At 43.2% G+C, this 12957-nt stretch overlaps 1 protein-coding gene across 5 annotated transcripts in view; it reads left to right on the top strand.

Annotated features, from left to right (window-relative positions):
* fgf11a (fibroblast growth factor 11a) overlaps positions 1-12957 on the top strand; it is a 144485-nt gene that overhangs the window by 125618 nt on the left and 5910 nt on the right. For all 5 annotated transcript variants that reach the window (XM_037112246.1, XM_037112247.1, XM_037112250.1 and 2 more), the window contains one exon: positions 10455-10653. In XM_037112246.1, coding sequence (XP_036968141.1) covers positions 10455-10653 — 199 coding nt within the window. The remainder of the gene's footprint in view (positions 1-10454; positions 10654-12957) is intronic.

Here is a 12957-nt window from a genome sequence, read left to right as displayed (position 1 = left end):
GGCGATCAGACGGGGAAAAAAGACTTTTGAAGTCGGCGGCGAGGCTGTTGTGCGGTCCGTCTGGGTCGCGGTGACCTGGGCTGTCAGATCATTCAGAAATGACCGCTGTCTTACTTGTCAAACTTAGAACCTTACATCATGTCTTGTTTTTAAAGGGTCAGTACGTAAGATATGTCAAGGACATCTATGTATCGTGTGGCAGATGCTCACCTGCTAGCCCCGGGCCAGTCCTATCTCCAAACACCACTTTGTACTGCAAAAGATGACGGTTTGTAGCTTCAGACAGCTGTTTTCTAATAGATCCTCCATTGCTAATTGAGTTACTTGCTAACAGCAGCTGGCCATCAATGCCAAAGATGGCTGCAGCAAGCTGTGTTTAAAGCAACAGTTCGTGGCTATCTTGCCCCCGTTGTTTTGGAGCTACCTTCAAATTCTGGCAGTTACCTACATATTGCACATTTACAATTAGCAACATAGCCTATTTCTGCTTATCATCAACACTCTTGTTAACTATCCGCTTCTTTGACGTCCATTCTTGACATTGGAAGCAGAAGTTGATAGAACAAGCTGACCTTAAGCGTCATTTGGTAGCTGCTCTCGAGCTGTCAATCATATAATATCTCACCATCTATAGTTAAAAAAAAAAAAAGAAATACTAAAAAAAAAGAAATCTGTAATTCCAGGCATTGTAAAGCTGATGTAATCAGAACTAATGTTAACAGTGGGTCATAAGACTTTGCAAGTGAACAGGGAAAGATGATTGTAAGATACCCAACCAAGTAGAATTTGCATTCTACAGAGCATTTTAGCGTCTATCAGCCCATTGTTTTGGTTTTATGACTCATACACCCCCTGCTTCCTCTTTCCTCCACCCACTTCTACTCCATTTGCGTATCTGTCACATTGAGCGCTACTCAAAACCAACTAGCCTGCAGTGGAAACGGGTTAAAAATCCAACTGTGATGCCCAGTATGTTACCTACAGCCTAATTGGTACGTTTTATTTAAGGAACCGTTTTGTTACATTCTGGGGAAGAGGCAGTGTTGAGTTGTTGTGTTTCATCCCACTGTCATCATAAACTGATGCTTTGGGTTGGAGTTGTGCCTGAGCCATCCACCCAAAGTGTCAGTACCTTTAAAAGTCACATAGTGTTGCTGTAAGATCAAATAAACCCTGGTAGACATCTTCATGTTGCTGTTGTAAATATACATGGACTAATGAACAACGGGGTAAAAAACGAACGGCTGTTTACAATCAGAAACGCCCCTTTCCGAAAAATGCTGATAAGCGACAATGGTTAAGAAAAGGAACAAATAGTTCTTGTTGGAGCTTGCCTCTGCCTTTGGACTTAATGAAGGGTGCTGTATTCACCTGTGAGTGTGACAGCAGTACAAACCGAGTCACACTCTGTGATGGAGTGGGAGTGGGAAGGGCTATTTCCAGTTCACAAGACCTGAAGATTAGGGGAGGGATTAGCTGCCAGAGAACCAAATACTGAATGTCTGTCATGAGTTGACGGGGTTTGTTTACATCCGTCATTATTCTAAACACAAATTACACATATGATATGATTTCAAGTTGACCAAATTAACAAACAAAAACTTTGCATGGGGCCTTTAAAATGAGCCTGAATATGATTTTTTGCAGCCGACAGTGATCCAGCAGACTCAAGCGCAGCCACGGTGAACAAGACACATTGTCCCTCTCAGAGTGAAGCATTTCATTTTCCCGCGAACGTTTCCTTAACAGCAGTGCTTACCAGTTGTTGCGCAAGTCAACCAGAAAAAGAAGTGCTCCCCTCAAAAACTCAGGCGAACAAACTGTTAGCTGGCGCTAATGTCGGACTGGAGGGCGCTTCGGAGGTTATTTTTCACTTAATGCTCGTGGACGTAATACTCTAAGAGCTGGCTGCCTTACTCACCTGAGAACACAGTGCTGCCTTGGAAATCAAAGTTGTTTTTTTTTTTTTTTTGTTTCTTTTTTCTGTGCAAGTTTTCTCCCCCTAAATGCTGAGTGATGGTTTCTGCGGAGCCTCTGAAAGAGCAGTGCTGATGATAACACTACGGAGAGTGCCAGCGGGGCTACATGTTGTGCATAAAATTAATAAATGATAATTACTCCTATCTTTAGACAATTATTCTGCAAGCTCCTGTGATGCTTCCTCAGCTGTTTGTCCTCAATTAAGCTTGTTTTTTTTGTGTTTTTTTTTTTTTTTCCCCCCTTGCTCATTTGCTCAGATAATAATCAGCTTTGCTGGTAAATAAGGCTCCTGTAAGGCTAACCTTGCTCTGTGTGCTGTTAGTGCTGATTCTTATCCTTCTGACAAGAGTTGCATCTGCGGGTAAATATTTCAGCGTTCAGCATTCGGGGGACCAAAAAAAAAAAAACGCCCTACTTTATTTCACTGTGTGGTTCATCCTCAGCCAAAATACTTGTATCCCCACGGCTTCACGTTCCGATTAAAATGTTTCGTCAAAGCTTCATTAGCCGGCGATTTAGTACAAAGTATCACTCGCAACATCAAATGGCGCTGACTCATTGCAGTGAAGTGAATTATGATGGACAGTTCCTTACCTATAATTGCATCAGGCACAAAACTCTCCGTTCGGCCGTTAAAGCCGGTTTCCCGTGTCGTGTCGCCAAGAACTACCTCTGCCCACAAAACACCCGTCGCAGCCGGTGCTTCTCGCATGAAAGAAAACAGCTCTCAATTCATGATCAATCCAATATATTTTTATAACCCGAGCCATCCCTTTACGCTTTTTCTTTCCCCCGCAGGATATTTTAACGGCGCTGTCTCTTTTTATTGGATTGTGAGATGAAGAGACGGGAGGGTCGGCGCAGAGACGGGGCAGGCGGGAGGTCTGACAGACGGCCGACTGACCGACTCGGACTTGCGAAGCGAACCTGACCTCGCGACCTTTATCGTGACATGACTCTCACCCACGTGCAACAAAGGGCAGCAGGAAATTCCCTTTAGGAGCGTGTAAATATGAAACGTGCAGTTTTCAGCAGTGACATTAAATCCCAAGTTAATATTCACTTTCTGTCTTGGCTGGAGGCAAAAGTAAGCAAGGTGCAGGCAGGCGGACAGGAAGATGACACCGGAGGAATCACATTAAGATGTGCAGACCATGCTGTGCTTAACAAAACAGATGGCAACATGCACCCACTTCCTCAAGTCGGAGCATAATATACTGTTAAGGTACTCCATCACAGGTGAAAGGTCAGCGGAATGTAATTTAAAAGTACTCATAATGCATCAAATTACACTGTCCCCACAGTTGTTGTACTTTATGTATTATGTTGTATTGTTCCACCATCACTGATGCATTAACATGTACATAATATTCATTTTTATGGGCATTTTTTGCCAGATGTTGCTGCTTCATGGCCAGCATCCACATCTGGAGGCCCCATATTTTGCACTTTAGTCGGTTGGGGTGGATTTCATACTGTTGGGTTGACGCATTCATATCAATGCATCATACTATTTTTTTTATTTTATTTTGCTTATTATAGTTTTTAGTCTAGATCTTATTTATTTCCAAAGGAGTTAATCATTGTGCTGGAGTAATAAGCACAATATTTACCTCTAAATTAAAAGTGAAATTGAAGGTCTTGAAGTTCTGATACCCCAATAGCATGCTTGAGTCAAAGCATCACTAGTATACTGTGAAAATACTCCATTACAAGTGAATTTTTGACATCTATCAAAACATTACTCACAACATAAGTGACTATGATCATATGTTATATTACTTACATATGTTGTATTACTTGGACTGATGCATGAAGGTGAAAATAGCATTTTAATCTGATAATTGGTTTAATTTGAAGACAACTGGACTTGTTTCACCGCTCATCCAATAGGCTTCTTCAGTTCAAACCACCTGGAAGGGAGTTGCAGGATTTTAAACCCTGTGTGGGAGTGTCCTTACAGAGTCAGTCACAAGACACAACTTTGGAGGGTGCTTTTGCAAAAAAAAAGGTAGTCTCATCTTACTGTTCTAGTTGGTTGAGGTGAGCCTAATTTAATCATTTCAGATAATATTAGATTGGTAGATACTGTACATTAACATGACATCATCATATCTTAAGAGTTAATTGTATTTTTTGTGTAAAGTCTGTTAACCTCTAAGTCAACAGGTAAATGTAGGGAAGCAAGAAGAATTTTTTTCTCTAGAATTTTGTGGAATAAAAGTAGCGTGAACTGGAGATACTCAAATAAAGCACTTGTACCTCAATATTATACTCGAGTACAGTTCTTGAGTAAATGCACTTGGCTACATTCCACCACTGTGTACAAATACAATGACACACCTGGTGTTTTTGAAAGTGAACTTTATTTGAAAATGTTAACGACAAGTCCTTTCTCAACCAATAACTCTGGTTCAAATAAGGATAATGACGTTGCTTTTGGTGAGGGGTGCATCAGGGTTCAGGGGCGACTGTGGCTCTGGAGGCAGAACAGGCCGTGAGTATGCAGTATGTGTGAATGGCTGGTTGCAGAATCTTGTGGACTGCTTTGGATAAAGGATGCTGCATTTCTTTCCACTGAGCAGGTTCGCTCCCTCTGCCGTCACTGTATGAATTATTGTGCGCAGGAGGATGTGAATGTAATTAGCACTGTATCCAGTCCATTTACCATCCAGGTCCTCGGACTTGAAGCACAGGAAGTTGACCTGGGACAGACCTTGACCACGTCAGTCTTGATCATGGACTTTCCTGTCCTGACTTGGGACTTGCCTCAGGACTCAGCATTGACATTGTGCCATTGCTGTCGAATCTGAATCTCATGAGCATAAACATCTATCTATCTGATCGATCACAAACATTAGCAGTGGCCTACAAAGGCCCATTTTGCTTGAACGAGGCCATCCGACCTCCCGGTATCGATCAGTTGTATTTTCTGCCGCGTTTGACCGCAGAGATCATTTAGTGAAAGCTGTGAAACTTTGACACCTCTCCTGTATTCCTCTATCATGTCCAGCACAAACACATACATGTGGCCTATCGACGGCGGTGAAATACATTTGTCCTCTGGGACACGGTCGATAAGTGTCTGCGACTTAGAAGCCCCTGGATTAACCGGCGGTTGCCCGATCGCAGCTTGTAAGTCGCTTTAAGTTCTTCGCGCACGGTTGCGTCGCTGTGTCGCAGCGTCCAATCAAAGCCTAAGCCAGGGTTCCTTTCTGGACTAATGCCTATTGACTTTTCACAGAGGTCTTACATGGAATCAATTCCCCAGCTGAGCGCATGGGAGGCAAAATGGTTAATGGCGGCCGTGCGCCCGCGGACGCGCCTGAATAATGTCTTTAGGTGTCAACGGATGGAAATGAGACAAGAGCGCGTGTCATTACTGGAGAATAATCCCACTGTACTTCTCTCCCTTGTCCTCTTTTTCACTCCTTCCGCTCTTCCTCTTTTCCGCCTCCCTCCATCCCTCCCTCTCCTTCTCTTCTGTCCGCGGAGTTGAGTGATGAGGGAGGCGACCGCTCCATCCGTCACCGCTGAAGTTGCGGTGTGTGCGTGTGTGTGTGTACGTGCGTTTGTGTGTGTATGCATGTCATCTGGCGCCGGGTGGCCTCCCACTGATGTAAGAGGGATCCGTCATGTCTCTCTGTCACAACAGCAGACACGCATGAGTGGATGTACACACCCTCACACACGCGCGCACACACACACACACACACACACACACACACACACACACATATCCTCGCATCTCCTGTGGAACTATCTGTGTGTAACAGATGATTTCAGTCAGTGTATTGCCAAAAAGTGTGTTATCGGTGTTATCAGCAAGTGTGTGTAGTTCTATGTCTTAATCCTTCTCTTTCTGATCATCCCATCAAAATGAGTTGATCCTAATTAGTCTGCACCGACACTGACAACTGTCAAAACTTCATCTACGCATCATATTTGAAGTGAGGGTCAGTTTTTAAGGGCCCTGGATATCATTTTGCATTGTTGCTGCATTAGGTTTATATCTGTCCCTGCACCCTAAATCCCATAATGCAATGCATTTCAGCAAATTCTGCCCAAAATACACAAAACAACACTGAGTTTGCTGGGTGAAAAGCAGCCTGGAGAGAAATCCTCGTGTGGATTTGTGGCTGTTCTGTGCGACTGGAGCGGTCGTCAGCGTGCTAAAAGAGGCCCTTTGGAGAGGCCTGAGCATTATGGAGTGGCAAGTAGACGCAAGTTAATTTTGGAGGGTAGACAGCAGCAGCAGCAGCAGCAGCAGGTGCCCTTGTGTGTTTGCAGCAGCCCCTGGTGAACACAAGAGGAACTGCAGCAGCCATAATGAAGTCTGAGTTGCCTCCCAGATGAGGCGGATGAGGGTTATTGGACTCGGGCGACTTTCCCTCTCGAGGCTTCACTCCTTCAGTATCTCGTTAGGTGGCGGGAAGCCGGCCATCTTCCTCGGGTTTTGATGGAAGAGGGAGTGATCGGCGAACTCAGCCTGAAGTCTGGTCAGCATAAACGCTGTGCAGACAGATGTGCAGCGCTCCCCTGTGTGTCTGCTGTGTGAATGATGTGTCTGCTTAATGGTGTCTTATCCCGTAAAGCAGCAACACTGATGGCGCCTGAGTGCGTGTCTGTGACTGAGTGAGCGCGGCTGGCTTCCGGACGGGGGACGAAAGTGAAGTCATTTCGGAAAGTTGTGGTGGTTGAAATTCCCAATACAGTGATGATTAAAAGGAGAAATGTATGATGATTAAAAAAAAAAAGAAAAACACTGAAATATTTAGACCTTCCCTTCGAAAGCTGCAAACAAAAAAAATTGGATTACACCGGCCCCTCTCGCAGAGGTGAGTGTTCATGCAATCATTCACGCGGGCTGGACGCTGCTGGGTGGTGCAGCCAGCGTAGCACCATGCTAAGCATTACACTGAGTTAATTCACATCAGATATTCAAGGTGTACTTTACAAGGGGAAATCATAAATGAATGGTTCTCTGAGGACAAGCTTTTTACCTTACTAAACACAGATTTGAAATATGTTGAAAGGTGCCTCCAGCCATCTTCTTATGCATGTTCACAGCCTCTGTGTCATGTCTATCTGTTTATTTGTGAGCACTGTGAGGACACAGGAAAAAAAGGGCAGTCTACACCTCTAAAGGGGGGCGGATTGCAAAGTCTGTGTTGCTAATAGACTTTGATTTAGTTTTCTGGTATTTGGTCTTTGAACGGAGGAGCTGGCACATGTCCCTAACGGCGCTGTAAGGACACTCCCACACAGGGTTTAAAAGCCTGCCAACTCCTCTCCAGCGAGTTAGAGCCGAGGAAGCCTCTTTGGATGGGAGGTGAAGCGTCTTCAAGAAGCTGAAACGAGTCCAGTTGACTACGACACAGCGCTTCGATTTACCACGACTGAGAACCTTCTTCGACATCTTTCTGGTATTTAGTTTCTGGGAAGCACTGTGACAGAATTTAAGGTGAAACAAATCCGTCACATTCACTCCTGTCAGTTCTTGCCTTTCCAAAACAAATAAGTTGCAGATTTGTTAAATAAAGCAGAAATATATTTTCTTCTACATTTAAGAATGATGATATGCATATCTCTCTTAAAAACTAAATAGATTTTCTTTCCAGTGATGTCATGTACTTTATTTTATGCAGTGATGCATTGCCGCACTTTATCGGTACTGCATTACATTAAAAGTCCATTATTCATAACTTTATAAACTAAAGTATTCATAGAAAAATGTACTTACAATATCAAAACCGTTTACGAGCCATGCAACAAGACCAGGAGTCGTCGGCAGCAGCGCTTTCTTGCTCTTCGTCCCCCCTTTCCTGTCAAACCTCCAGCTGTAGTGAATAATAAAGGCACTGAAAGCACCCAAACAGAAAAGAATATCCAAATCAAACATTTATGAGCTAGCACAATGGTCAGACTGTGATTAGATTATCCTTATTGGCACATTTGCTTCAGCATGTTGAGGCGGGACTAATTTTATCTAGCTCATTAACTGTTAGGAGTTCAGTTTATACCGATGTGTTAGATTTTAGAAGTTGATTGTAGCAGCTATTGATATCAGATAGGAGCATGAAAGTGTCACAAAGGGTTACTTATTTACTTTGAACCGTAATTGAGTACATGAGGAAATACTCAGATTCTGTATTCTGTATTCAAAATCGTCCTCCTCATCATTTTTTAAATTGAATATGTTTGAGGTTTGGACTCAAGGACAAAACCAAACATTTCATGAAGTTACATTGTGCTCTAGAAACCTGACTGTATTGGTTTCTTCTTAAAGACCAAGCCATTCTTTTGATTTATTATGTAGACTTAAAAAAGGAGCTTCAACTAGGATCTTTTGCCATAACAAGCCTGAATACTTCATTGCCATTTCAGCATAGTGGATAAAAATTTGGTCTGGTGAGCTCAGATCAACCTTGCATACAGTTGGGAACCAGCTGTTTAACCATTACCAGTGCACTGTGTTTTTTATAAATGTAGGTAAAAGTAAGTAGTCGCTGCACCAGTTAACGTTTTGCAAGTAAAAAGTACAATATTTACTTGAATATCGCAGAGTAGAAGTATAAGTATTTCATATAGTACCAGACGTGAATGTACTTTACACTGTTGCACAACTGGCCCTGCCAATGTAACCGTTAGTCTGTGAAGTATTAGTCATGGTTTTAACTGTTTTATTTTGAAGTTCTGCCCCGTGTCATGTTTTCCTCCCTTTGTGTGATTTCCTCGCCCTTTTTCTGTGTTCCCTTAACCCTTGTGCATATAGTCTGTATGCTCCTCTCTTTTGTCAATCGTGTTTTTTCCTTTTGATTTGCACCATGCCTTTTGATTTGTACTTTGCATTCCTTGGTTTGTACTTTGTTTAGCTTTTGTATTTCTCCTTTGTATTTTGGATTCTACGTTTTTTGGATTTCGGCTCCTTACTAAGAGCTCGCCTTCCGTTCAGCACCTGTCTGACTGCGTCTCTCGTTTGGGAGCATCTTGACAACATTTAACTGGAGTTCAGTAGAAATGGATGCCTATTATTTTGTCTTTAATCAGTAAATCAGGGTTTGTTTTAGGGATAAAACTCCAGCCTCTGTCTTTCCCTCTGTTGCTTCCCGGTTTTTTGGGTCTCCCAGGATGATAATAGCTAAATCGAAAAAGACCTCGTTTGCACACAGTTGGTCATGGATTGGTAATGATGCAGCCTCAGCACACACACACACACACACACACACACACACACACACACACACACACACACACACACACACACACTGCTCATACGGCCGGATTCAGTTTGATTCACCTAATTAATCGATTAATGAACTTGAGCAGGTCTGTGTTTGGATGGAAGATGTGATGGTGATCGGGCTTTACAAAGCAGGCTCTAGTTCGGAAATCCACACACACACACACACACACACCCACACACGTACACACACACATGCAGAGCGCGGCAGAAGATGAGATGCAAACACGGCTAATGATAGCAATCTGATTACACCTTCCGAGAGACTCCAGACCTTTCGGATTCGGCTCCGTGCTATTAGGAGCTAAGTTAATGGGTGGGTGAGGAAATGAATGGCTGCCTAAGTGAATGGATGTGTAATTAAAGAATGGGCGATACAGTCAATGTAATTAGCTTGTTTATGTGCGCTACAATGGATATAGGCAGGCGTTGAGGCCCTGCGCCCGAGGTGGCAGACAGCACAGAGAGTGAGGGAAGAGATAGCAGACGGAGAGCAGGAGGAGGAGAGGGTGAGTGGGAAATGAATGAGAGAGAGAGCGAGAGAGCGCAAACTCCTTATTCAGGCCTTTTCGGCTTACCCGTCACATCAAGGCTCCAAATCAATCCTGCAAATTGGTTTGTTCCTCAACAAGGTTACCAAATGACGGAGGGATGGAGGGAGCGAGGTGGAGAAGGAGGAGAGGCAGAATATGAGATGGAGAAGGGAATATGTGAGAGCTGTAACGAGAGCGAGATGGAGGGAGGGGGATGTCCCCAGTGTTGACGTATTGTCTAATGCAGAACTCTGTGTGTGTGTGTGTGTGTGTGTGTGTGTGAGCTGAAGGCCGATGGCGGGCTCGTTAAACCACGGAGGAGGTGAAGGATCCGGTTGATTGTTGTTTGTTACAGGTAAACTGAACCGGCTGAGTTATGGCATCCCGCCACTGGAACCACTTTGTCCATGTGGGCGAATAGGCGTGTGCACATGTTGGAATGAGTCTGTCGCTGTGTTTCTGTGTGTGTGTGTGTGTGTGTGTAAGCAGTTTGTTGATGCAGCCACAGATGCTCCTGTAACCCTGTCACGATGAAATGTGGGCCCCATTTCCTCCCATTCCCAGCTGAGCCGGTGGAATTCGAGAGTAAATATATAAATAATAGAAGAAAGATGAGGGGAAAAAAAGCAGATGCTCCAAATGTGTTATTCTTCTCCTTTGACCTGATGTCGCGCTTTCTGTCTCTGCGTGTCTTTCAGGAACACTTCACGCCCGAGTGTAAGTTTAAGGAGTGCGTGTTCGAGAACTACTACGTCACCTACTCGTCCATCCTGTACAGACAGACCCAGTCGGGCCGGGCGTGGTACATCGGCATCAACCGAGACGGACAGGTCATGAAAGGGAACCGCGTGAAGAAGACGAAGGGAGCCGCGCACTTCCTGCCCAAACTCATTGAAGGTATCGCGGATTAAGATGTACAGCATATGCTGTTCCAGAGGCAGGGTGGGTGGGGGGCAGGGAGTGTTATTCTGCAGCTCCTTCTATTTTGTCACCATCTCTGGTGCTAAAAGCTCAAGTCTTTGACCTTCAGTGTTCTGGTGGGAGTGGCGGAGGTTTGTCAGTGTCACCGTTTCCTTTAATTAGTGAACCACGGTGGCTAAAAACCTCCCACGCTACTTTTTTGATTCTCCACTTGAAATGTAAATCCCATTACCTCCTGTATACCAATTGATTTTTGCCAAGAAGTTGGAGGACAGCGTCAAATGCTTTGACCAGTATGTGTCGGAGACTGCATCAACTTGCCATACGTTCAATCACCATTGTTTTATATAAAAAGCAATGGCCATGCAGACTTTTACTTCAAATTGGATCTATTTCTGCTTTTCTTATTTTCTATTGTCAGCGTCGTGTCATGGATGGACGTTCATTTTAAACACCACCAAAGTTTCAATTCATGAGAGAAATGTATCTAAAAGTAATCTGAAAACTACGTTACAACATCTTTGTTTACTTTCTACCTAACGACATTTCATCATCAGTTGGTTTATTGGTTGTCTGCTCCAGGTACAACATGCAAACAAAGTATGCCGATGTGCCTTCCACCAACTCTGTCGATACATCTATATGATTGGCCCATCTATACTACAGAAGCAACATGTCGATCAATCTGATCCGGATCGTGTTTTGATGAAGAAAACCAACAGATAGTTACTTGGCACAAAACTAACTGCTGCTAAATGTAATGTTAGCCGCCACTAGCTCAGTTAGCCATGCATTTAGCAAGTGTTCCTGTTCCCGCCCTGAAAATCTTGTCCTCTCGACACTCCAATCTCCCGCGCTCCCCCAGTGCTCCGAGTTCTGAGTCCAGGCAGAGACTGCTAGCTGCATGGCTAACTGAGCTAATTTGCTGCCACACGGTTAACTGAGCAAACAACTAACAAGCAAAGTTATTTCCAGTTTCACCAAAATCATTGCACATATCGCGTTGCTGTCAAAACTGAGGATAAGGTGGTGCAAGAAAATGAGCAACAGCCAATATCAGATAAATAATTTTTTTTTTTTAACAGTGTGTCATGCAAAGCTACTGTAGTGGAGAGCCAGAATAAAAACATAGCACTGGAAATGAGCGTAATAGTCCTTTTTAAGCATTAAACTTTAATCTTGACCTTGAAAGTAGTAATTGGATATATTACGCTGACAGAACACCCCACTTTCCTTAGTATAAAAAAAATGAATAAGTAAGTTGACCTTGAATTGTGATTGTATATCAAAAGGTATTTAACTTTATATGTCATGCTGCATTTTCAGAATTTTACTTGACTACTAAATGCCTGTAGGCACAGTACTAAAAAGTGGAACTGATAGGGATTTTAACATTTTTCTAATAACTGCAATAACTTGTTTCTTACTAAAGACATGCTGTACTATATTTACAGTGTTTTATGATATTGATTTTCCATTGTACATTTACCTTACAAACATTGTTGGTAATTCTTGTCAAAGTTAGTCATTTGCATAAACTCTTTTTTTTCTCTGTCTGTCTTCTTTTCTCTTTCTTTGTCTCTGACAAAAAAAAAAAAAAAAAAAAAGTTCTGTGCATGTCTAATCCTATAAAAAGGGAGGTGCAGCACAAGGCAGAGAGATAATTTTGCTCTCAAACTTTCGTAGTAAATAATCAGGGAATGTTTTGATCATTGTTAAAGCTGCATTAGTTCATTTCTGGGGTCACTTGGGAGGCAGTAGGATGTGCTGTAAACACAACACGGACAGTTAATAAAAAAACTTCATGTTCTTCTCTGGTCTCCACCATCTCCTAAAGGGAAGTATGACTCTTTCTTGTTGCTGGGCAGGTAGTGTACAGTTACTTATCAAAGCTTTTTCTCAACATACAGCTGCATGATGCTGGTGGATCATTGCTGATGAGAGCAATGAGAGGGATAAATCATGCGTTAAAATGTGACTCCACTTCTTTTACAGTCCACTGGTCCACCGGTCTAGCATTGCACTGTTTTACAAAACCTTGGGCCCACATTACCCACAATGCAACTTAGCCACTGAGTGACATCAGAGGAGGCAACTTATCAGATTACGAGCAGCTTCCTCTGGAGCCACAAAAGGCTTTGTACTACTTTTGTCACAAATGCAGCAGCACTCCCAAAGAGTGACCCGTTTTGCTAAATAAACCCTTATTTGATCCACTGTTCTTATAAAACTTTAATCAGTGGAGCTTTAAAATGCAAGTTTGGGAGTGATCCAGGTGCC

This window comes from Acanthopagrus latus, chromosome 10, assembly GCF_904848185.1.
Source record: "Acanthopagrus latus isolate v.2019 chromosome 10, fAcaLat1.1, whole genome shotgun sequence".
Taxonomy (NCBI): Eukaryota; Metazoa; Chordata; class Actinopteri; order Spariformes; family Sparidae; genus Acanthopagrus; species Acanthopagrus latus.
Note: the sequence above shows the minus strand (reverse complement) of the source record. Positions and strands in the feature narration are given on the sequence as shown.